The following is a 24,442-nucleotide window of genomic DNA, read 5'->3' on the forward strand; positions in this document are numbered from 1 at the left end:
ACACGGGAGTGCAGGAGCCCTGTGCGTGGCTGTGGGTGCCCTTCCTGGTCCAGGCCAAGGTCACATCTCTCTGCTCAGACTCACCGGCCCAGACACTGCTCTCAAAGTACTGGCCCTTGAAGGAGACTGGCTCCCGCCCAATGGCACAGAGAGCAGCCCGTCAGCGTCCTTTCCTGCCTGCCGAGCTCTGCGGGTTCGACCCCACCATCCGGTGAGGTAGGCCCATGCTGGACACAGAAAGGGCAGTGGCCAGTCTCACTCTTTTCTCACAGAAGCTCCCTGGCCCACGCCCTCCCCAGGCCCAAGCGGGGTTTGACACGTCGTGCGGGCCAGATGCTGTCATCTCCCATCTAATCTTGGCCCCACGAGGACGCCACGTCACGTGTAAAAGCTGCCCACGTCTCAAAGGTGGCGGAGCTGGGCTGCGAGGTAGCCCGAGAACGGACCCCTGCCTGAGGCTTCCCCCGGCCCTCTGCGGGACACGCGCGGGCCTCGCCTCCCGAGGGCCGGCTGCCGCGACTCTGAGAAGCCGCGATTTGGGAGAAGGCACAATTAGGGAGCGTATTTTAACTTCACAGAGGGCTTCCTGCTTTGACACGGGTCAGGCCGCCAGTCGCATCCCACAATGGCGTCCTCGCCCGAAGCTCCTGTCACCGGACTGGTGCCCGTGTAAAGCGAGTCACACCTGTTCTCGCTTTCTCTAGTGAAACCAGAGGCGGCCGGCGGCCGGAATGGCCTCCCGCCGAAAACCAACCGACAACGGGCACAGCTGCTGTCGTCACTCGCGACAGCTTCCGCTAAGGGAGGTGGGCCGAACCCCAGCGACCCGGGCTTCCCCTCGGTTGGAACGTTGGAACTCGGTGCGAACAGCGGGGGCGGAGCGCAGACACCCCGCCCAGCACCCGGCGGACGCCGCGCCGCCAGAAACAGTGTCTTCCGGAGCCTCGCCTGCCGGCCCACTAAGCGGCTGTCCGGTCTCCTAGCAACGCCGAGACGGCCCGCGCGACGAATCCTGGGGAGTGTAGTCCGTCCTTCCCCAACAGGACTGAGGCGCCCTAGACCTCACTTCCCAGGTCGCTCCGCGCGTGCCTCCCATGACCTCGCGAGAACCCTGTGCCGGAACCCACTGGCGAGCGTGGCCTTTCGCGGGGACCGCCGGGAGATGTAGTTTGGAGCTGGGAGGCGCGCGCCCTGGCACCCGGGCTGCGGCAGCGGAGACACTACAAGTCCCAGAGGGCGCGGCGCGACCGCCTGGAGGGCGGGGGGTACGAAAGAGGAACCCGAAGGGCGCGGGGGTGAGTGAGGGGCTGGGGCGTGCGGCGAGGCCGTGGGGCGGACCGGGGGCGGGGGCCGGGGCGGCCCTGGGGGCGCGGACACCCGGGCGGGGCGGGGCGCGGAGTGTGGACAAAGGTCCGCGGGGCCCTCCCGGGCGTTGTGAGCGAAGGGCCCTGTAACCGGACCTAGGACCCGCCCCGCGAGCCCCGAAGCCCTGGAAGGACACACGCTCCCTGGCCGACGGAAGGTGGGTGCCGACACGCACCCGGGCGTCGCGCGGGCGAGGTGGGGCCGCGCCGCACTGTGCGCGACCTGACGAGCTGCTTTCCTCGAGGCTCCCGGGTTTATCTTAGTCCGTTTGTCGCCACGACACAGTCAAGGTTCGGTGGTGACGTAGGTTTTCCCCAGAACAATAGCGTTGTCACCGTGACGGCCCGATGTGTCAGCTTGTGATCTGAGAGCAGGTGGCTTAGGAAAGACACTGTTTGTACCTGAATTCTCAAGCGCCCGTCTCATTAAATTCGAAGATGTCAAACTTTGCCCCGGCTTTGTTTTGCGTTCTTCGCGTTCCCACGGGACGCGCCGGGCGGCCGGGCGCTGAAGCCGCGTGGGGCTCACACGGGACGCGAGGTCCGTTACCCCGGAAGCGCTCCTCCTGGCGCGTGCACCCCACGCGCTCCACGCGCGGCAGAGGGCAAACGGGTGTCTCGGCGTGTGATCGCCGCGTGGGCCGGCCCACGGCGGGCCCCGGGCCCTCCTTCCGTCGCCCTGTCCCGCAGGTGAGCGCGCGTCGTCGGAAGGACCCCCGGCCCGCAGCGCAGCGTGGGGCGAGCTCCGCACCCAGCGGAGGACGCCGTTGGCGCTGCCCCGGCGCGGGACCCGCACGCTCGGCCTCGAGGCCGGCGCCACGCTGGGCGTTTCCTGTGCCGCATCGGACCGGATCCACGACGGCGTTTCCTTCCTCGCTGCACTACAGGCGGCTCTTAGATTGAGAAGCAGGTTTCGTGGTTTCCTGAGCACCGCCCCTTTGCCGACCCGACGACCAGCAGCACCGACGTTGACGGGTGGGGACCCAGCCGGCCCCCCTGTGTGTGCTCAGTGCCCGAAACAGACGCTGCTGGACCACGGCCCCGACCCCGGCCCGCGGCCTGAGCGTTTGTGTGCGGTGGTCGCACCCCGGGGGTCACCGGGCAAGGCTCCCTGGAGAGCCCGTTTCCGTGGCTGTCCCGCCAGCCCCCTGCTGCCCGACCAGAAATCATCCCACGCAGTAATCTTCGTGTGTGACTTGTGGAGCCTCACAGTGAGCTGAGACATCACAGCCTCATTGAAACCAATTCTTCTAAGGAAAAAGAAGAGGCGTGGAAGAACATATACAGTACAGTGTAAATCCTCACCGAATTTCTCATTCCTTTGTAGAAGTTTTTTACCCAATAATTTAGCATTTCAAAATAGAAACTGAGTTGCATTTATTCAGTTAGTTTTGAGGTATAATTGAGCTGCACTGAAGTGCAGAGGTCCCATTTGACCACTTGACAAATGCATCCAGCTGTGTAACCTGCACACCTATCAGAACACATTTCTGTCACCCCTGAAGGTCCCCTCGTGGTGTGGGCTGAAATTTTGTGCACCCCCAGTCCATAGGGTGCAGCCCTGCCCCCCCCAGGGTAAGTGGGGGGTGGGGCATTTGGGAGGTGCTTAGGGTGACATGAGGTGGGTCCCCATGATGGGGTCAGCGCCTTAATACAAAGAGGGAAAGATCTCCCCTCTTCCTGTCACATGCACCAGGGAAAGTCCCTGCGAGCACATAGCGGGAACGGGGCCATTACACGCCCGGACACCACATTGCCCATCGTGGACCTCCCGACCCATCATGTCTAGTCTGTGGCCATTCCTCCAATTTGTCGTGGCTGCAGGGCTGATGGAAACCCCAGAAGCCTTTGCAGACCCAGCCCCCAGGAGCAAGCGCTCTGGTTTCTGCCAGACCTTTAATGGAGCTGAAGTGTGCCTGCCCTTCACGTCCAGCTTTGGTTGCTGAGGCTCCTCCTTTTGGCTGTGTCACCACTGCTCCTGGGGAGGTGCCACCTGTACTGTGTCCTCTGTTGGCACGTAGGTGGGTTCCTTGAGTTTGGCTCGTGTGACTAAAGAGGTCATGCACACTCTTGCACCCGTCGTCTGTGACATGTTTGCCTTTCTCTTGAGCAGACACCCAGGAGTGAACTGCCGTGCTACTGCAGTAGTCCTCTCAGCGGACAGCAAGGGGACATGTGTATGTGTTCAGTTGTGAGTCTGTAACCTTCCCCGCCCCATAGGAACCTGGCTCCCAGCACCTGCCACTCTTTTCTTCCTGGTCCCATCCCAGTGCATATGCAGAGCAGTTTCAGGGCCTTTCACCCATATCCAACCGTAGGAGAAGCTGATTTACCAACCAGAGCACAGTTTACGGACTTACTTGTGTCTCCAGTCTTCCCAGATCTATTCCAGACACCATTTCTGTGGCCATCTCCTTTTCCCCATCCCCTTCAGTGTGTTGATGTCACACGTCTGTGACACGGTTAGAGTCCATGGTCAGTTGCATTCCATCCTGAGATCCTTGACATTCTGGTTGTTGCTGATGTGTTTTTCGTACATAGAAGTTTATTGTCTGTGATACATAGTTCTGTGGGTTTCGACAAACGCATAGAGCCTTGTGTCCACCCTTAACGGTGTATTCATAAGCAGAAGTTTTTAATATTGATGAAGTTCAATTTATTAATTGTTTTCTTTGGGGGGGGGGGTCATGCTTTCTGTGTCCTACCTAAAAGGCTTTCCATAACCGAAAGTCACGAAGACACTCCAGTGTTTTTCTCCCAGAAGCTTTGAGAGTCAGTTTTCCACTTAGCCCCGTGATCCTTCTCTAATTGATTTTTCAGATGCCGTGAATCTAAGTTCAGTTTTTGTTCCATATGAGTAACCAGTTGTCCCAGCACCGTTTATCGAAAAAACTTTTTTCCCCAATGAATTGCTTTGGTGTGTTGTCAAAATCTGTCTTAGTGAGGGTTTATTTTTGGATTCTCCATTTTCTTACATTGATCTATGTCATTCACCGGTTCACACTGTCTCGTGACTTTGTAATAAGTCTTCCGACAAAGTAGTCTGTCTTCCATCTTTGTTCCTCTTTTAAAAATTGCTTTGTCTATTCTTGGTTATTTGCATTTTCATATAAATTTTAGAATCAGCCTGTTGATTCTTCAAAAATATACCTACTGTAATTTTGATTGGGATTGTAGTAAATATTAGATCATTTTGAGAAGAATCTTAATAAAATTGAGCGCTCTAATCCAATGGACACGGATTAATGGATCTACCCATTATATATATGTATATATATAATGATTGTATATACATACATATGTTATACCATATGCCATAGTCTTTCCATTATTGAGATCTTGAATTTCTCTTACCAGTGTTTTATAGTTTTTGGTGTACAGGTCTTACACATTTTTTATGAAATTGATCCCCACAAACAAATTATGTTTTTGAATGCCATTGTAAATATTTATTTAAGTTTCATTTTCCAATTTGTTGCTAGTATATAGAAATAACAATTGATTTTGTATATTGACTTTACATTCTTGGAACATTGCTAAATTCACTTATAAATGATAGTAGGGGTCTTTTGTAGATTTCTTGGGATTTCGCCTTTAAACAATCATGCCACCTCCACAGAGACAATTTCATTTCTTCCTTTCTAATCTTTGTGACTTTTATTTTGTTTTCTGTCCTTGCCACACTGGCTAGAACCTACAGTGTTGAACAGCAGTGACAAGAGTGGACGTCTTTGACTTTCCATCTTTAGGGAGAAACAGTCAGCATTTCACTGTTAGAACATGATGTTAGCTGTCGTTTTTTTTTTATAGATGTCTTATCAAGTTGAGGGTGTTTCTTCTATTTTTAGTTTGCTGAGAGTTTTATCATGAATGGGCCTGACATTTTGTCAAATGCTTGTTTTGCATCCACTGAATTAGTCATATGATTTTTTTCTTCTCTTTTCAACTGTTAAAATAGTGGATTACAGTGGCTGCTTTTCATATGTTAAGCCAGTCTCGTGTTCCTGAAGAAGCTCATTTGGTCATGCCCTGCCGGAGCCTGCCGGCCAGTCGAGCAGATGACCTGACTGAGGGGGTGAGGATACAGAAAAGAGACAGAAACGAAAGATGGGGTTGGGAGGACTGCTAGTCCCGAAGAACCCAGCAGCCCCGAGTTTATTTGTCTCAGCCAATTTATACAGCACATAAGCAGGAACATTCCCACCGTTATTTACAGAATGTGGTGACTTTTGTGTTTTTTATCTTCCTTGTTTCTTGGCGTTTGGAACATGCTGACCTTCACATGTAGCCAACCTCCCTGTTCTTGTAAGCTTCTAGATAAGCAAGTTACTGTGAAACTCAGCCAAATATTTCTAAGACAAACGCCCTAGGGGGGGGGCGCATCAATGGCTCCCCGCAATGCCCTATCACCTTTTTCTATTTACTGTGTGTCGTTCACGAAGATTTTGTGAAGACTTTTGGGCCTGTGTTTGTGAGGGATCTTAGTCTGTATTTTCCCTTGTTATGTCCTTGTCTGGGTTTCTGTCGGGGTTTTCCTGGCCTTATAGATGAGCTGGGACATGTCCTGTCCTCTGTTTTCTTACAGACTTTGTAGAATTTGGGTATTCCTTCTTCCTGAAACATTTGATAGACTTCACCAGGGAAGCCGTCTGGGTTCGTTGTTTTCTTTGTAGGGAGTTTTTAAATTATGAATTCAATTCATTTAATGGATATGAGGCTATTCAGATTTTCTGCTTCACTGTGTATCGTTTTTGATAATTTGTATCTTTAAATAAACTTGGCCATCTCATCTACATTGTTTCATTTATTGGCATGAAGTTGTTTATTATATTGACCAATCATCCCGCCATATTTGTAGGATCTATGGTGACATCTCCTCTTTCATTTCTGATATAGATCATTTGTGTTGACTTCCTAATTGATTATTCTTGCTAGACGTTTATCAGTTTTAGTTATCTTTTCAAAGATCCAACTTTTGACTTTGCTTATTTTCTCTAACTTTTGTCTATTTTCTGCTTCATTCATTTCCCCTCTTATTTGTACTATTTTCTCTCATTTTCCTAATTTGGCTTTAGTTTGCTCTTCTTTTTCTATTGTTTTAAGATGAAAGGTGTGCAGTGCAGTTCGTGGAGACCTAAGTGTAACCATAGTGATAATTACATTAAATGTTAATGGACTAAACCCTTCAATTAGAATGCATCCATTTTTAATTCTTTGGTTCTTGCTTTTTTTGTCCTAAGAAAGCTCTCCGTTGGCTGCAGGGTCATAACGGTTTCCTGTGTTTGCTTCTACAAGTTTTATGGTTTTGACTTTTATTTTTTTATTTATTTTTTTTTTATTTTTATTTTTTGGTTGTTAAGAGCCCACTGGCCCATGTGGGAATCGAACCGGCAGCCTTCGGAGTTAGAAGCATGGAGCTCTAACCGCCTGCGCCACTGGGCCGGCCCGGTTTTGACTTTTACATCGTGCGTTGTTAAACAGGCTTTCCTTTTCACGTTGAATTATCTTGACATCTTTATTGAAAATCAGGTGAGTACACATGTGTGGGTCTGTTTCTGGAGTTTCTGTTCTGCTCCATTCATCTTTGTGTCCATCCTTCATCACTACCACAGTGTCTCGATTACTGAAGCTTTCTAGAAAGTTTGAACTCAGGTAGTATAAGCCCTGCTTTCTTAGGACACAAAAAGTAAGAACCATAAGAGAAAAAACTGGATGTGTTACATTTTATCATAACGAGAACATTTGCTCTTCTAAAGATCCCCATAAGAAAATGAAAAGGCAAGCACAGAGTGGGAGAAAATCCTTGTAATACACACATCTAACAAAGAATGTATAGGGAGTTCAACCACAGAAGGACAACAACCCAGTTAAACAAAATGGACACAGACCCCTCCCAAGAGCATGTAAGAAGATGCAGAAATGACCAGTGAACACGAGAAGATGTTGATCGTCGTCAGTTAAGAGGAAAATGCAAGTTTACACAAGGAGGGTGCCACTGCACACCCACTGATATGCATACATGTGACACAAATGACCCTTGATATACTGCTGGTGGGGACACGCGCAGTGTGAGCGCGGTGACAAACAGACCAGCAGGTTCTTACAAGGTTAAATGTGTACTTAGATCAGACAGTTAAGTTCGCGAACTCATCCTAGAAAAAGTGCTCCACACCTCATTGCTGAATATCACTGTGGTCACCTTCCAAGTCCTCCCCTTGGGAAGCTCTGCACTGACACCAGCGCCTAGTCCACCCTTCAAAGCAATTGTGGAACTCTTTTTCTGGAATGGTCATCAGAGCTGTCATCGTATTACCCTTGATGTCCTGAATGTCATCAAAATGTCTTCCTTTCAATATCTCCTTTATCTGCAGGTAAAGAAAGAAGTCATTGGGGGCCAGATCAGGTGAGTCGTGAGGGTGTTCCAATACAGTTATTTGTTTACTGGCTAAAAACTCCCTCACAGACAGTGCCGTGTGAGCTGGTGCATTGTCGTGATGCAAGAGCCATGAGTTGTTGGCGAAAAGTTCAGGTCGTTTTTGTCTAACTTTTTCATGCAGCCTTTTCAGCACTTCCAAATAGTAAATTTGGTTAACTGTCCCGTTGCTACAAATTCATAATGAACAATCCTCTGATATCAAAAAAGTTTAGCAACACCGTTGCAACAAGTTGGCAAACTTAATTGTCAGATCTTGTACTTACCTTGACCTGGTCATTCCAGCCTAGGTATTTACCAGGAGAAATGAAAACACATGTCCATACAAAGACGTGGAGGAGAACATCCAGAGCAGCTTAGTCAGTCACCAAAACCTGAAAGCAGCCCAGCTGCCCGTCAGCAGGTGCACGGGTAAAGGGGACGTCGCGTGTCCTCACTATGAAATACCGTTGGGCCTTGCTGCCCTTCCCCAGGCCCCTCCAGGCGGGAACTCTTAGAGGTCGCTGGCCTTTGGAGAGGCGGTTCCTCACCCCCAGCTAAGAGGGGGGCAGGGGCAGTTCTTCCCGGGAACCTGAAACCCCCTGCGTGGCCTCCACCTGGGAGCTATTTTTGTCAAGTAAAAGATCTTTTGAAGGTGACTGTTACATGTCAAAATATGTAGCTGTGTTTGGGACAGATTGTAACTATGGTCACCCCTTGCCAGTTAACAGAAATTCGTTGAAAACGTGCCTAACGATTTACTCGGGGGCTGTGCGGGGCTGTGCGTGATCCTCTGGCTGCGCCGGCCCCGCACGGCAGCGCCCGCAGTCGCGTGTTTTGGTGCCGGGAACGTCCCTCAGTCTGGGACCGTTGCCTGTTCGCGTCTCCTCAGATGTTTCTCTGCTCTGCCAGGAATGACCCTGTGCCACAGGTTTGCACACTGACTCTTACCGCCCCAAATGCATGTCTTGCATGCACCCTTTGGGACGAAAGTGGGCCGAGCAGCAGAAGCGCTGCCTGGCCTGTGCCCCAGAGGCACCCTCGCCGCCTGACAGGTCCGTCCGTCTCGGGGTAAAGATGTCCGAGATGCGAGTTTAGGGTTTTGTTATACCAGGACAGGATGAGGTGACAGGCGGCCAGGCCCGTCGAGCTCACGTGTAGGAACGGCCCGTCCAGACCCGTGCTCGGTCCTTTCTCCAGGAAGCGGCGCGGGGCTGAAGCTGTTGGAGGAAGGACTGAGTCCGGCTGGAGCCCAGATCCAGATGGCCCAGACGGCCGTCGGTCCCCCGCTGTGGGGGCTACTTATGGGAAGTCCGGCCGGACCCAGAGCATCAGAGGCCGAGGCCCTCGCCTGGTTTGGCTGCGCAGTGACCAGCAGCGGGCCTCATCCGGGACCTTGGTTTGCAGGCCTCGGACCGGTGGGACCTGGGCCGTGAGACTCCTGGCCACCGATCGCTGGGCGGTGAAGAGCTGGATGTCTGCAGTTTGTGTCCTGGAGGGCCAGGTAAGGGCGCGGTGCCTGGGCGGGGCGGGGCCCTGGAGGCGGGGTTGGGAGGTGGGGGGCGGGGCTAGGGCGGGGCTGGGAGGCGGGGCGCGGGCCCTGGAGGCGGGGCTGGGGGGCGGGGCGAGCCCTGGGGGCGGGGCTGGGAGGCGGGGCCAGGCCTGGGCGGGGTCGGGCCCTGGGGGCGGGGTTGGGAGGCGGGGGGCGGGGCTGGGGCGGGGCTGGGAGGCGGGGCGCGGGCCCTGGAGGCGGGGCGAATCTTGGGGGCGGGGCGGGGAGGCGGGGCCAGGCCTGGGCGGGGTCGGGCCCTGGGGGCGGGGTCGGGCCCTGGGGGCGGGGCTGGAGGCGGGGGCTAGCCTTGGAGGCGGGGCCGGCGAGGCAGGCCCGTGGCCCCAGTGTCCGTCTCTGTTGCAGACCCTGCGCTCCGGAACATGACGCTCCAGCGAGCCGTCCTCCTGGCCGGCCTCCTGGCAGAAGTTGCCGGCAAATCCTCAGAAACTGCGGTAGGTGCCCTGTCGAACGATCGGCGTGGGTGCCTGGAAGTAAAGTCTGAGCCCTTGTTCCAGCCCCGCACAGAGGCGGGGCCTTCACCCAAGGTGTCTCACCCTCCACCTTCATAGGTCACCCTGCCAGGCCCCAGAGACGCTGACCCAGCCCACGGTCAGTGTCAGAGGGGCCTGTGCCTCTCGGAGGGCAGCAAAGTTGAGGCCCTGCCACTGGCTCCTACTCTGTTCCGCCTGCTAGAACCTTCTTTCTATCTTTGCCAAACTGGACCTGTTGTATAGCTGAAATATGGTCTCTACAGAACTGACCCAGTGGAACTGACCAGAGCCTGGAGCTGCCTGCCCAGCTGCTGGGGTGGGCGGAGACGGTGCACTGCAGGCAAGCAGCGGCATCGGGCAGGGTCCCCACAGGCCTGCGGCCAGGTGTCCTGGCTCTCCCAAGCCAGTGACGTGGATGGGCTGTGCTGTGCTTTCTGGAGGAGCCCTGGTCCTGCCCTCACATCGTCCAAGCTGGGTGGGGCCTTCCCACCTCTCTGCCTCCTCCATGGTATGGAGGGCCAGGATGGCTTGGCCTCAACTGTGAGCTGGCCCTCAGCCCCTCCTGTGGTTGTGTGGATGCTCCCGCCATTCTTCATTCACCCCTTAGGTGCCCCTCGCAGTTCCCTGTGTTCCCGTCACAAGAAACAGAAGCTCAGCCGTGATGAAACACATGGCGCTGAGATCCCCTGGGAATCCCCCTCAGCCGTCCAGCCCCGTGAATGCTAGCACTCGGTGCCTCCGCTGCTGCTCATCCACTGAGACGCTTCCCTGGGCCAGGCACTTCCTCTGTGGGGACTGGGCTGCACAGCCCTAAGGGAAGGGTGTGGAGGAAGCACAGAGAGCACGCTGGAGTCGCTGGTCTGTGCTAGCAGAGCGTAGGGCAGACACGCCTGAGCCGGCTGCCTAGCCGGCTCACTAGGGAGGCCATGGGGCCTGGGCTTATCTTCATATTTTATCAAGGTAGAGAAAAATGTGCTTCCGTTTGCCATGAAGGCACTGCAGTGGGGCTTAGCAGCTTTGATTTTTAATTTTCAAAGCTACCATCTGGCACATGGCGACAAATAATTTCATAGACTGAAATGCCCCACCCTATCCCGCCTGTGGCCCACGAGGCAAGTGACTATACCCACGTGGAGAAACGGCTGCAAGCCCACCACCTCCAGGTGAGCCATGAGTGGTCAGCCACGCAGGCAGTGGAGGAGAAGACCATGTAACCACAGAGCACCCACAGACGGATACGGGTCCCCAGGACGACTTCCTGCCTACCAGGCTGCCCCCAATGGGCTCCCGAGGCTTTCTCCTTCCTCTCCTTTGGGAGTCCAGGTGCTGGGGAATATGGTTGTTTATTCAGTCATTAAAACTCGCTGGGGATACCACGTTCTGTCCCAGGGAGCACCCATGCTGTGGGGCCTTGAGTCCTCTCTATCCCAGTAAGCAGGGGACAGTCACCCAACACCGACTCTAGAAGAGGCCAGAACTCTGGGCATTGGGACAAGCTCTCAAGGTGCCTCCTCTGCAGACCCACCCTTGGCCTGGCCTGCCCATCCTGCACCAACCACCTGACGGTGGGGTCTGGAAACTGACCACCGTTTCCTCTCTAGGGCCAGCAGTCCGAGTGCTGTGTGGACATGGTAGATGTCAACACCACCTGCCCAGGCACAAGCCTGTGTGGCCCAGGTAAGCACTTCAGCGTGAGTGAACCTAGGCCATCCTCTCGAGCTCCTCACGCCCATGGTGACTTCACAGGAAGGACCCTGGAGGGCGACTAGAGGAGCGGGCAGCGGCAGCCCACCCAAGCCTCCTCCCGGCGTGGCTGCCCCATTCTGGGTGGTGGGGCAGGACCGGAGAGGAAATTGTGGCTCTGAGCAGCGGGGGGTACAACGTTAGCTGTCAGCCCTAGGAAGCCCCCATTGGACCTGAGAACTGGGCTGATGAAAGATGAGCGAGTGGGAGAAGCCCACAGATGTGTGCGGTACCCTGACACAGCCTTACAGGGAAACAGGACTTCCACATCCCTATTCCTGACCTGGAGGCTGAGGGCGCCACGGCGGTGTTGACACGGTCTATGCACAGTGTCCTGGCCTCACTTCCATCCTGGGCCATGTGACTGTCCCTGCTGTCCTCCTGAGACAGGGCGCGTCTTCCCTGCGGGGTTTTGTCTCCTGCTTTTCAGGAAGAAATGGAGAGGTCAGAACACCCTTCCTGGACCTGCTGTGCTTTCAAGTGTCTTTAGTGAAAACCACCTCTCTATCAAATAGGCATATTTGGGGTCTATGTGTTCTGGTCCCTTTCAGTCCCCCATTAGAAACTTTACCTTCAGAGAGTCTCACATGTTAAAAGCCAAGTTGGAGGCTGTAGTGGAACAAGTGGAAAGGGCCCGGCCTGACTGCTCTGTCCCATGGGCACAGAGCCCGCCTGTCAGTCCCAGCGGACGGGGGCATCTGTTGTCAGAGGAGAGGTATTTCTGTAGAAACAAAAGAAAAACAAAGTTCACAGTTCGAGAAAATATAAACCCGGTTTTTGAGCGTGGAGAGCAGTCAGCTAAGAACATTTCTGGATGTTGGTCTGAAAGCACCTTTGGCTGGAGTGAGGACAGCAGTGGCAATTTGGGACGCATTTCCTGGTCCTCAGCTTGACTGTCTCTGCTGACGGCACTAGGGGTTCTCATTATCTTTTTGAGTGGCTCGCATGGCAGCAGGCACAAAGCTTTTCCCTGCGTGACCGGTCAAGGTGATTTCTCTGAAGTTCATGTCCAGTCATCCAGCCTTAGTTTGCAGGGCTGGGGGTGGTTTTAGTTCTCGATGGTTCTAGGTCAGAGGGTGGGAGGAAGTTGGGACCGTGAGCTCGATGTCGTAGTCTGAGGTTGGGGTGGGCTGGAAGCATTCAATGCCACGCCGTCCACGGGCAGGACTGAGTTGTAAGTTCTCCTGAAGCCTAAGTTTCCTCTACAGTCTCCCCTCTACAAAGGTAAGCATAGCGAGACTGACGTGCTTTAGAAACAAGTGCAGCCTCACTCAGTGATTTACAGAAGAGCAGCAAGACCGGGAATGAGCACATGGCTCCTTTCAGTCTGTTTGGAGCTCTACCCGGGAATCTCACCTTGGACTCCGGAAAGCCTCTCAAACCTGTGTGGCTGCGGTTCCTGCTCGTCTAACACATGCAGTGCCGCCAGGGTGCCTCTTGGGAGGGTGGCTGTGTTGGCACCAGGCCCGGTCCTAGGCCTCCCGGAGCTGACCCTGGGCCGACACCAGCACCTCCCCTACAACCCCCCAAAGATGCTCCCCACCTGAGAAGAGGAACTGGCTTCCAGAAGGCAGCGGGCTGGCGTGGGTTTGCTCTGAGCTGCTTGGCGAGCCTCTTGCTGCCCCTTCCACACAGGCTGCTATAGGCGCTGGAATGAGGACGGGAGTGTCAGCTGTGTGCGATGCAGGAACGGGACCCACAGCAGCTCCGAGTGCAAAAGTCATCTGTCATCACCCCCTCACCCCACCGGGCCTGCTCCTCACCGAGCGGCTACATCTCCGAGTTCTGCAGGACCAGGTGGGGGGATCGTCTTTCTTGTCCCCAGAGCATCGAGTGCCCCCCAGGACCCTTGTGTCCCCGAGTCTGTCCGTTCAGGAGAGCTGTGGGTGACAGTCACTCTACCTCCATGATCACCCCCGTTCTGGGTTCTGGCCTGTGACTCCCCTTGGGGCTGTGCCTCTGGCTCCCTGGGTGCAGACCTTTCTGTGCTCTGGGCTGCTCCCGGAGCCCGCAGCACTGATGGACAGCTCTGCTCCCACAGTCACTGGCCGGGGCGCACAGCTCCCCGTGAACAGGAGCACAGGGACGCCTGGGCGGCCAAACTTCGGTAAGTCTGGCTCAACAGACCAGAGCAGGGCCATCCATGCCCACAGTCAAATACACTCCTCCCCAGCCGTGAGCCCTGGGCACAGAGCAGGGCCAGTGGAGGGGCCGGCAGCCCTGGGGCTGGGCTCAGCTGGCATGGCCTCCCACGTGCCTCAGAACGGGTCCGTTAGTGGCGGCCCTTACGGCCACTCGCCACACTCTTTGCCTCCCTCCTAGCCCCCAAACCCCTGTCCACTCAGAATGCATGGTTCTGCAGAGTTCAGAGGACACCCTGAGGACCCCTGCCCTGTCCCCAGGGGCAGACTCAGGTCCCACTGCCTGGGCACTCCATCCCCAGCCTACTCCTGTCTGCCGGGCATCCCATCCTACCAGGGGCATGGTGCCCAGGCTGCGGGGGCCACTGCAGTTGGAGTGGGACCTGCCCTCTTCTGAGACAACTGGGTTGTGATGGAGGTGTGTCCCTGCAGACACTGGTCCTCCAGCAGAGGACATTTTGGACCTGGACCAAGGGCTCAGGTTTTCCGGGAGTCTCAGGACCGGAGGCAAATGGCACTGCACTGACTGGGTGGCAGAGGTCGGGGTGGGGTCGGCTCAGACAGCCCTGCCCTCTGACCAGGCTGCTTCTGGCAGCAGGGCTGGCCCAGGAGGACGGCCCAAGGGTCTGGCTGCCTGGCTGCTGAGTCGTTTTCATCACAGCACATTGGGGGCACAACGCGTCTCGGCTGGAGTTCTCCCCTTCTCTTAGCCTCATGCCTGTGTCTCGGTCAGAAAGTCACTACCCCACAGATGACGGTCCCTCTGCGTGTCCAGAGCCCTGCCCACAACCCTATCCTGACCCCGTAAAGGTGGCTGGGTGCTATGCACTGGGAAGACCCCTCTGGGTGACAGCAGACGAGCTCCCGAGAGGCAAGGGGATGGGGAAGCTCTGCATGCGGTGCCTGGGACCCCATCTGGGCTGAGTCTTGAGGAAGCAGGGATGCTGGGGCTGCTGCTCTCAGGCTGGAGTCCTTAACCCGCTCTGCGTCCCACCTCCCTGAGAAGCCTGAGGCCTGGAGAGGTCCAGTAACGTCCCCAGGCCACACTGCCCACCCGGCGTGGCTGGGCCTGTGGGGACCCAGCGGTGCTCAGGGACGGGCCTCCAAGGCCCCTGGGCCCAGACGCAGAGCTGCCCTTGCTTGCAGGGGGCCCTGGAGTGGCAGCCTCCCTCTTCCTGGGGACGTTCCTCATCAGCTCGAGCCTCATCCTCGCTGTGGCCATGTTCTTCTACCTCAAGCGTGCCAGCAAACTGCCCCATCTCTGCTACGGAACAAACAAAGGTACCTCCTCGTGCTGCTTGGGACACTGCCATGGGGCTGTGCTGGGGCCGAGAAGCAGGGTGTCCAGCACGAAGCCTCCTGGAGAACACAGCAAAGGGGACTGGGTTGTCACACGGTTCTTGCGTCTGAGCATAAGAGTGGTGGTCACTTCCCAGGAATGGTCCCATGGGGTCTCAGTGCAAAGGGTGCTGGTGTGACTCCACACCCTGAGCCATCACGGCAGGGTTGCCGATAAGGGCAAGTCTCAGGGCCACTGGCCCACAGCTCCCCCTCCAGCCATGTCCTCTCCCTGCCCAGCTATGATTGGGAATGGCCAGGCTGGTGCAAGGACAGTGGGCTGCATGCCACCCCAGCTTATACTGGGCCAGGATGCCGGCCCTGCCTTTCTCCTGAAGAAACGGCCACATCTGCTCTACCCTTTAGGTGTGCCAGGCAGGTGGTCCAGCCAACGAATACGACTCCTCAGTGGACAGTGCCGGGGCCAGCGCTGGGCGCCTCAGGGGAGCTGCTGTAGCCCCCTGGCCCCGCGCTGCCAGTCAGGACAGGGCCTTTGGGGTCAGCTGCGTAGTGGTGGGCATGGGGTCCTGTTGTGTGTGTGGTGTGGGGCCCACTCAGTGTCTGCAGAGCTGGGCTTGGTCAGCCTAGGTAGCCAAGGCCCAGGGACAGGCCAGGGCAGCAGTGGCATGGCCACATGTCCCCAGTGAAGGAAAGTGGTCTCCCTGAGGCTCCTGGGAACCCGGGAGATAGAGGAGTTGGTTCGTGCAGCACTGGGGCAGAGAGAAATGCAGTCTGGACTGCCATGTCTGCTCTGCTCGGGGTGGGAGGTAGGGCCTGGGGCCAGTGCAGCTGGGAAAAGCGGCCAGGACGACGTCCACACTGAGGGCACTGCTGGGTGAAGCTGGGCCTGGGGCCTGGGAAGAACCTCTGCAGGCTCCGCAGACCCCACTCTGGGCTGAGGGACCCTAGGCATAGTGACTCCGCCGCAGGCTGAGGGACCCCCAGGCTGAGGCAGCTGCACGTGACCTGTAAGTGATCCCTGTGCTCTCCCCACAGCCCCGGCCCTGCAGCCTGGTGAAGCCGTAAGTAACCTGGGCTGGCTGGCGTCCTCATGTCTGTGCCGTGTCTGTGCCTCTGTGCTGGGCCCTCGCAGGTCTCACTGTGCCTTCTCCCTTTTTCAAGGCCGCCATGATTCCCCCACCACCGTCCTCAGGTACGTCTGCTCTCACTATTCCTTGCCCGGAGGGGTGCTTGTCTCAGGCGAGAATTTCGAATGTCAGACCTGTCTGCGGGATCAGCTGCCCTCCTGGGGCCACTGCAGGGCTTGCGGGGGGGCTTGGTGGCATCTGGCCCCAGGTCCCCACCCCTGACTGCTCAGGACGCCGGCCACGTTCCCCTTAATCAGCCACGGCTTTCAGGCCTTCTCCCTTTGTTTCTGAGACGCTGAGTCTGTCGGAAGAGGAGGAGAATGCGCAGGCTTAGGGAGCAGGTCAGCTGGGCACAGGGAACTCCTGCGGCCCCTCCTTTAGTTTTGCCAGGTCAGGTGTGCCCTGCCTCAGATGGTTCCAGGTGGTATGGGCACAGTGACTCTGTGAGCAGAGAGGTCACACAGCTGCAGGCCACAGAGCTTTCACTGGGCTCTCCCAGTCCATCTTCTTGCCACCATACGGGGAGGTCTGGTGTGGGGACAGGGGAGGCCAGGTCTCTTGGGGACCAGAAGTTACTTGGTCAGCTGGGTCTGCCCTGCTCCCTGAGACACTTGTGTGCCTTCTGAAGCCGCCTGTCTGCAGCATTCTTGCACTTAAGTTCCCTGCATGCATCCTCTAGGGCCACCAAGCAAACGCCCCAGACTGGGTGGCCTGGAACAGCAGAAATGCATGCTCACAGCTCAGGAGGCAGATCAGAAACAGAGCTGGGTGGGGGGCGCCCCCTCCGGAGGCTCTGGGGGAGGGGCCTTCCTGCTTGTCTCAGCCTTGGGGGCTCGAGGTGTCCCTGGGCTGGTGGCCGCATCCCTCCCATCTCTGCCCCCTCTTCACGTGGCTTCTCCCATGTATCTGCTCTTGTCCCTCTGCCTCCCTCTTATGAAGACACTGGTCACTGGACTTAGAGTTCCCAGATAATCCAGGAGAATCCCGTCTCGAGATCCTTAATCACATCTGCAAAGACCCTCTTCCCAAGTGAGGTCACATGTGCAGGTTCCAGGGCTTAGGGTGTGGGCACACGTTTTGGGGTTCGCATTCAGCCCGATAGTACATCCCGTGACCTGTGGCTCTGTGTTCTGGGCATGCCAGGCCCTGCCCAGGCGCTTGGGGCACAGGGTCCGTACACATTCATCATGCAGCCACTTGCTCACTGGCTGTGGGAGTTCAGCAGGGTCTCCCCCTGGCTGGCGGCTCCACGGCCTGCTGCCCAGAGCTCTGGGAGGTGGGCCCTGCCATCTCAGGCCGGCTCCGACCCACCTGTCTCTGATCCATTTCAGTGCGGAAGCCACGCTACGTCAGGCGCGAGAGGCCCTCAGACAGGGACACGGGCCCCACAGCTGTCTCCTCGGTGGAGGCACGGGTCAGCAATGTCTGACCCCAAGGACCCACACTGCGCACCGCCAGGGAGGGAGCCTGGCACGCAGAGGGCACGTTGCCCAGCAAGACCTCGGACAGGCCTGCACTCGCCCAGCTCAGCTCTTGTCTCCCAGCGACAGATGCCAGGAGGTGCTTCCCGCCCGCCAATAGCTGCTGACCAGGAGCGGGTGCCCCCGAGTCAGTGGGGGTGAGGCTGTGAGTGTCTGGGCCCCCTGGAGGGACAGTGAGCTCCTGGCGGCCAACTGTCTGTAGTGCTCTGCGCCAAACAGCCTCTGGCCCCCCTCTAAGAGGAGTGACGCCTTTGGGTGTCCCAGCTGGTATCCGGACGGGGTGGGAGATGGCCTGGGCGCCATCACCCGAGGCTGAGGTGCCTGCAGGGCTGTCTCGCTGTGGCCATGACCCCCAAGCCATGACCACTTGTTCCCAGGGGCTGGTTTCCTACTGACTTCTATCTGTTTTTAGTGGAAATGCATTTTATACAAAAGTCTGAGAGCCACTGCTGTCCTCATCTGCTCCCCACGCCTGGGCCCCAGGGATGGACAGTGGCCCACGGCTGCTGGAGGTCAAGGCTGGGCCCCATGGTGTGTCCACCAGGGTCATGTTCACCTATGATGGCTGCCTGGATTGTCTGGTCCTGCCTGAGCTGCGGAGGTCTGCCGGGTCCCTGTGGAGGAAGGAGCATGCAAAGCCACCTCCTGTGCCCTGGGCTCAGCGTTGGCTTCCTTCCCACACCCTTGGCCATCATCCACATTTTCTCCTTCAGTCCAGGAGCCCGAGGCAGGGCCTGTGGTCAACTTCCCGTGCCATCCTGCATGGTGATGCCCATCTCAGGCGCTGACAGTTGACAGATTCAACCTCATTCCTCGAGACCTGAACCACTGTCCCGGCCAGCAGCTGAGACCAGAGAGCCGGCTTGAAATCAGTGTCAAATAAACTATTCAGGGCTTTCTCTTCCCATCCTCACCTCTCCAAGTTTATCTGTTCCCAAGTGAGGGTGCTGCCTCACCCTGGGGACAGGAGGGCGGCGAGTAGAGCAGTGGGGAGCCTTGAGCACAGACGAGGACCCCTCACTCAAAAGCCATGCTGGTTCCCGCACAGAGCCCCCACCCTTCAGGACGTTATTCCTGGGAGACGGGGCTTGCCCCAAGCTGCCTCATGCAAGGGTAACCCAGTGGCCCCCAGCCCTGTCAGGATCTGAGATGGGAAAAAGTGTGGGTGTTTCTTAGGGGGGCTTCTCTGTAAAATGACCAGGCCTAGTGGGGAGCATGGAGATCATGGGTCACCACAGGCTCCCCTGCACAGACAGGACACCCATGAGTAAGGATGGCTGCCATGGGACCCAGCTCAGTCTCCAGCAGAAAGTTGGGCAGTGCCTGCTAAAGTTACCTCAGGGAGGCAGGTCCTTCCCCAGGCCGAGGGCAGATGGCTCTTTGGAGAGGCTGGTGAGCATGGGGACATTTGCTGACTGATGGTAGGAGGACCAAGGAGGGTCCAGGGCTTCCTACTGGGACGTCCAAGCCAGAGCTGGCCAGGCCTGAGCTGTGGTAGGACCGCCCCACCCAGGGACAGCAGGGAGCGTCTCCCATTCTTGGCCATTTGACCAATGTCACCTTGATGGCGTGTCTCTGGACACCTACTCTCTTGTCCCTGGGAAGGCCCACTCTGAGGTTTATGGCTGTCAGAGCACCTGTGGGAGCATCTGCTCTGCCCTAGGCCTGGGCCCCCACGGGGCCCTGCACACGGGGCCACCGGAGGGCTCCGAGGCTTTGTGCTCTGCTGTGGAGACAGCCACTCTGGGAATCGCCTGCCTCCATAGCCAACAGCCTCCCTAGGGCCTGGCACGGCAGAGAGGGAGGCTGCCCCCAGGTCCACCTGCCCCTGAGCAGATGTGTGCGGCCAGGGAGGAGTGCCTGGCCAGACACCTCAGTGACCTCCTGGTGGTCAACGCAAGGTGGGGGCCCTGGTAAGAGTTCTGAGGAAGATGGGAAGGCAGCAGCTCCAGCGCCTCCACTGGACTTTGCCACTTCAGCCTGGGGGTCTCAGTTGTGCCCCTGTGGGCACTGCTGCTCTCTGCGGTCATCTTTGCAAGAGAAGGGGACCCAGACACAGGTGGGGACTCCAGGGTCAGGGTCCCTAGTGGCTTCAGGGACCACAGGGAAAGGAGAGGACACCCCACAGCCAGTGTGTGCATGGCCCCCGAAGTCAGGGGAGCCCTCCAGTGCCGCGGGTTCCTGAGAAGGGGAAGCTGAGGGGGGAGGAGGCTTGCGTCCTCTGCTCCCATGTTGGCACCCAGCCCAGGCTTGTAATTTGGGGACAAAACAGGAAACAGCCATGTTCAACCAGGATAGCAAGTCGGGCCCTGTAGGCCCAGGCCAGGAACAGATGGGGGACGCTTCCCCAGCTCGTCCCCACCTGAGAGCCTCCTCCCACCCTGAAACCAGGGTCATTTTGGCCAGCTCCAAGCCCCTCCTCCAGGCCACCCTGCGGGTTCTGCCCACCCCCCACAGCAGCAAGGACCCTTCACCCCAGGCTGCAGTCCACACTCATGATGCCTTCCTCCTGACCTTTGAGGCCGATGTGGCCTGGCCCCCTGGCCTCCAGCCACGCTGGTCCCCCTCTGCCCCAGCGCCCCCACAGTGGGGGTGGGATCACTGGGCTCACCAGCTCCAATCCTGATGGGCATCCAGGCCAGAAAGCAGGTGGGTGGGGGCAGCTGGCAGGGCAGGGCGTCTGCAGTGGGGGCCTGCACAGCCCCTCCCCAGCTTCTCTCTATCCCGAGTCCCTTACCCAGCCCTTACCTAGACTCCAGGACCTCACAGAAGAGGCCAAAATGAGGCCGATTTGTAGTGTCATCACTCTGGCCCAGCAGGCAGGTGGGGCGCCTGTACCCTCCTGACCCCCACCATGTTAACAACCATAGGGACCTTTAGGGAGCTGCATTCCCCTACCACATTCCAGGAGGATGGGCAGTGGGCACAGCCCTGGGGGCACAGCTGCAGCTCATTCATTCATTCATCCACTTAGCACTAGAAGCTCCGAGAGCCAACAGAGGTCAGCAAGAGGAAGGCCCTACGGTGGCAGTGGCGTTAGAGGCGGGTGCATAGCAGGGTGTTAGCAGGACTGAGCAGGGCTTGAGGAGGTGACGTGAGGCACAGGTCCCCAGAAGCAGCCACAGTGAGATGGGAGGGGCAGCCAGGCCAACCTCTGGGGACCTGGCCCTCACTGCGGGGCGGGGGTACAGGACGGCTGCGTACACCTGACGTGCCAGCAGAGCAGCTCAGCCAGAGCCCAGCACCCAGGGGACCCGAGTACACAGCCCAGGCTCGGCCCTCGGACCCCAGGTCCCACATGAGCCCTGCAGGGCCTCTCCCCGCACTGACGTTTCTGTGTGCCCGGCAGAGCTCGGGAAGTTGAAGCCAGTGCTGCCCCAGTCCTGAGGGTGGGGATACCATGGCCAGGGTGGGGCACATTCCTCTCCCCCCACCTGGCTGAGGGCGACATGTGTCAGCCCAGGACTCCAGGCCTCTCTAGGGCTCAGGGCCCCCACATCTAAGAGCCACAACTGGATGGGGATGTCGTTGAGGACCTGTCCTCTCCCCAGCCCAGTGAGTCCCAGGCTCCCTCACACGCAGGGGCCATGCGTGCTGTCACATTCAGCCAGTTGCATGTGTTGGTACACACATGCCCACCACGCACATGAAGACACGTGCAGCCCACCCACCCACTCACAGGTACTTGGTGGCTGGACAGTAAGCAGGTGTTTGGGGACCGGTGGGCTGTCCAGGTCTCAGAACCAGGGTCCAGCCCCGCCTCCTGTGCAGTGAGGCCCGGTCACGCCCCAGATGGCACATTCCGCAGGTCTTCCTGTCCCTTTGCCTCTGGGCACTGACTGTCCGCTGTGGAGCTCAAGTGACCTCAGAGCTGGGATATTCCTAGGAGCCCTCAGGAGGGTGTTCTCAGAGCAGAGGGAGCAAGAGGACACTTCCTAGAGGAAGCATGTGATCCCCGAATCACAATCCCCATGGGAACCAGAGCCCCATAATGTACAGGCTGGGCCAGGCCCTCACAGAGGCTCCCTATGCTCAATCCCCACCCTCTTTTTGAATTCCCGCCATCCCCTCAGGGACTGCCTCACCTCCCTGGGCTTCCACCCTCTTCTCTAGGCCCCACCCCCTCATCGGGACTCTCACAGGGACTCTTCTCCATCATGGGACACATGGGTGTCCTAACCCCTTCCTGAGCCCAGATCTCCCTTTCTCCTGCAGGAATAGGGCACTGCCCCACCCCCTCCCACGTCCCCCAACATCTAAGCCTCCTGAATCGGCCACCACGTATCCCATCTCCCTGTGGCCCACTCATCCTGGGGTCCCATGCCCACGGACCCACCTCCTAATGCTGTGGTAGGATCTTCCTTGTGCTGACCTCTGATCTCTGACCTCTGTGGCTGGCAGTGTTTCTAGTGCTGCGAGCACCAGGCAGCCTCTGCAAGCTGAGATGGGCAGTGGGCAGCTGCTGGTGGGTGGGCGCAGCCTGAGGCCAGCCTACGGGTGTGAGACCGTTGCCCCCCAGGGTGGACCCCACTCCCAGCCTCACCACGGTCAGCACCCCTCCCCATAGGCTCGTGATGGGGGTCCCACCTCAGCAGTGGGGGGCCCAGTGCCCTAAGCCCAGCTCGCATGTGCACTGAGGTGTGCAGGGCCAGGGAGCAGGGGACGGCTTGCCATGACCTCAGGCCTGGAGGCATGAGGGACATCATGGACATGGGGAGTTCCCCCAAAGGCTGCAGGGGGTGGGGGCTGGGCAGCAGAATCACAAGTTTGGAGGTGGTGTGCGTGTGACATTGGGTGGCACATGGACACACGCATGCGAGCAGGCTGTTTGTATACATGAGGTGGCGGGTTGGGGGGCAGGACGGCAGTGAGAGCACAGGGTGTGAAGGGCTGGGCTGGGCTGAGCCGGTGAATGGGGGGACCCACCCAGACGCACAGGAGCTGTCGGGGCCCTGAAGAGCAGCTCTGAGCTGAGCTGGTCGTTCCGGAAGGGCTACTCCAGTGTCCCAGGCGCCTTGGGGAAGTTTACCCAGGCATCCAACCCCCGTAGTCCCCACCCGGGCCCTGGAGGCCTGCACTGACCCTCCAGCCCCACCCCAGACTCTGACCCCTCACCTCTGAGTCCCGGTCCAGTGCCACCCAGCCTGCCAGGAAGAGGACGGGCGGCCAGCCAATCCCGGAGGCCCGAGGCCACGCCCTTGGCTAGCATGACCTCAAGTATATAAATACACCTGCCAGGACCTACAGCCCAAGAACGCACACCTGCCTCGGCACGCCACACCTGGAAGAACACGCATCACTGTGCACAGTACCTGTCGGAGATACAGCAAAGGGCGCACCTGCCAGACCAAGGACACAGATAGCTGCTGGCGACCAGTCCCGTGAAGGGACACCTGTCAGGCGGCACACAGGCCGGGCCTGGCCCAGAGGAGAAGGAGGGAAGGCTGCTGGAACAGGAGAGCTCAGAGCCTCAGTGCCTGGCCGTGGCCAGCCAGGAGGACCATGCTGGAGCACCACTGACCCCTGGCCGCCAGGTAAGACAGCATGGCTGGCACTCACCTCTGACCTGCATAGGCTCAGGTGGGCGGCTCTGAGGAGGGTGAGGCCTCAGTGCCAAGAAACCGGTTCCTGGCGCACACCGGCTGGGTGGGGGCAGGCAGCTCACAGTCCCCCAGACGACGCTGAGGCTGCCGCTTAGCCTGCGGCCACCACTGTCATCAGGACATGGTGACACCTCATGCCGAGATGTCGGGTGGCACTGGTGACATCATAGTGAAGTCACTGTGACTCACTGCAGTCACTCATGAGGCAGCAACACCCACGCCTTCACCGCATGTCACCAAGTCATCCCACTGGCTCACCTGGACGGATGAGCCAGTCAAGGTTGGCGGTCACCTCGGGGGGTCTCCTGAGCTCCATGGGGTCACATGGCTCAAAGGCTCTGGTCTCCTCTGCCCACCATGTGGCTTCTTGGGGTGGTGACCTGGGCCCAGTGAAGGGGTGGGGACAGGCCTGGGGCGGGCCCTGGTCAGCAGGCAGGTCACCTGAGCCTGGCCAGGGAAACAGAGACAAGGTCTCCTGTGGAAATGGGTCAGAAGGAGGACAAAGCTGTGTGATCGGCCCAGAGGGGACAGTGGGGCCCATTCACCTCCTTCTCCCCTCCAGTGGGCTTAGGAATGGCACCAGGCCCTTGTCACCAGCCAGACAAGCTGGCCCTATGGGTTGGGGCACAGCCGGGAGACACCGCCCCCCCTCCTGCTTAGGCCTCCGCATCTCCCGCAGACTGACTGGCTCAGCCCAGCCCCCAGACCTAATCTCCTAACCCTCCCCCAGCCAGGCCTGGCACCTGTCCTTACACGGCTGCCTGCAATTTGGGCGTGCGCCAACCCAACCAGGCGCCCACACTGGGGTCCGTGTTCACCTGGCCCAGAGCCGTCCCCTCTTAGGAGCGTGCAGGGCCCACTGGCTGGGTAAGCTGGCTGAGTCATCCTATTCTCAGAGCTGCCTTTTCTGCACCCTGGCTGTGTGTGTCACAAGACCTGGGCCCAGCCTTGCAGAGCCCAGATGTAAATACTTCTTCACCTTTATCTGTGCCCAGGGGGCACAGCCAGGTAGCGCAGGCCCAGCAAGAGGCATCCACCAAGCAGTCAGCAGGACACCGGTGTGCACACCACCTCCCTTCTCAGACACTTCCCCCCCCACACGCCCATCAGGCCTGAGCACCCCAGGACACGCCCCCTGCCTCAGCAGGAGGAGGCGGGGTTACTACTTGAGCAGAAAGACCTGGAGACAGGTGGGACGTTCTGGAGCTGCCCACAGGTGGGCAATGTCC

The 24,442-nt window shown here is 58.1% G+C and overlaps 3 protein-coding genes across 23 annotated transcripts in view; 2 read left to right on the forward strand and 1 right to left on the reverse strand.

Annotated features, from left to right (window-relative positions):
* Positions 1-18,615, forward strand: LOC308501150 (uncharacterized protein C1orf159; the record flags this gene model as incomplete). 21 transcript variants are annotated; one of them, XR_013993840.1, is made up of 12 exons in its annotated part: positions 1,260-1,295; positions 7,736-7,767; positions 9,184-9,280; positions 9,692-9,780; positions 11,421-11,496; positions 13,198-13,359; positions 13,604-13,669; positions 14,850-14,984; positions 16,038-16,063; positions 16,164-16,194; positions 17,461-17,755; positions 18,155-18,615. XR_013993840.1 is itself a non-coding variant. In XM_081057002.1 (11 exons), exons 4-11 carry the CDS (start codon positions 9,709-9,711, stop codon positions 17,556-17,558), a joined length of 666 nt encoding a protein of 221 aa, XP_080913128.1. In that variant the 5' UTR covers positions 1,259-1,295; positions 7,736-7,767; positions 9,184-9,280; positions 9,692-9,708. The 21 variants fall into 21 exon arrangements, 11 of the variants coding, with proteins under 11 accessions (XP_080913130.1, XP_080913128.1, XP_080913124.1 ...); XR_013993836.1 differs by lacking the exon at positions 7,736-7,767 and having other exon boundaries at positions 7-1,295; positions 17,461-17,689; XR_013993837.1 differs by lacking the exon at positions 7,736-7,767 and having other exon boundaries at positions 32-1,295; positions 18,324-18,615.
* The window catches only part of LOC308501149 (tyrosine-protein phosphatase non-receptor type 11-like), a 21,993-nt gene continuing 13,842 nt past the window's right edge, over positions 16,292-24,442 (reverse strand). The window contains exon 16 of the mRNA XM_081056994.1: positions 16,292-16,430. Within this exon, the coding sequence (XP_080913120.1) occupies positions 16,379-16,430 (52 nt within the window). The 3' untranslated portion in view covers positions 16,292-16,378. The remainder of the gene's footprint in view (positions 16,431-24,442) is intronic.
* RNF223 (ring finger protein 223) overlaps positions 22,401-24,442 on the forward strand; it is a 3,565-nt gene continuing 1,523 nt past the window's right edge. The window contains exon 1 of the mRNA XM_081057010.1: positions 22,401-23,144. The gene's annotated coding sequence lies outside the window, so the exon portion shown is untranslated. The remainder of the gene's footprint in view (positions 23,145-24,442) is intronic.

The sequence above is a fragment of the Rhinolophus hipposideros genome, assembly GCF_964194185.1.
Source record: "Rhinolophus hipposideros genome assembly, chromosome: 8".
NCBI lineage: Eukaryota > Metazoa > Chordata > Mammalia > Chiroptera > Rhinolophidae > Rhinolophus > Rhinolophus hipposideros.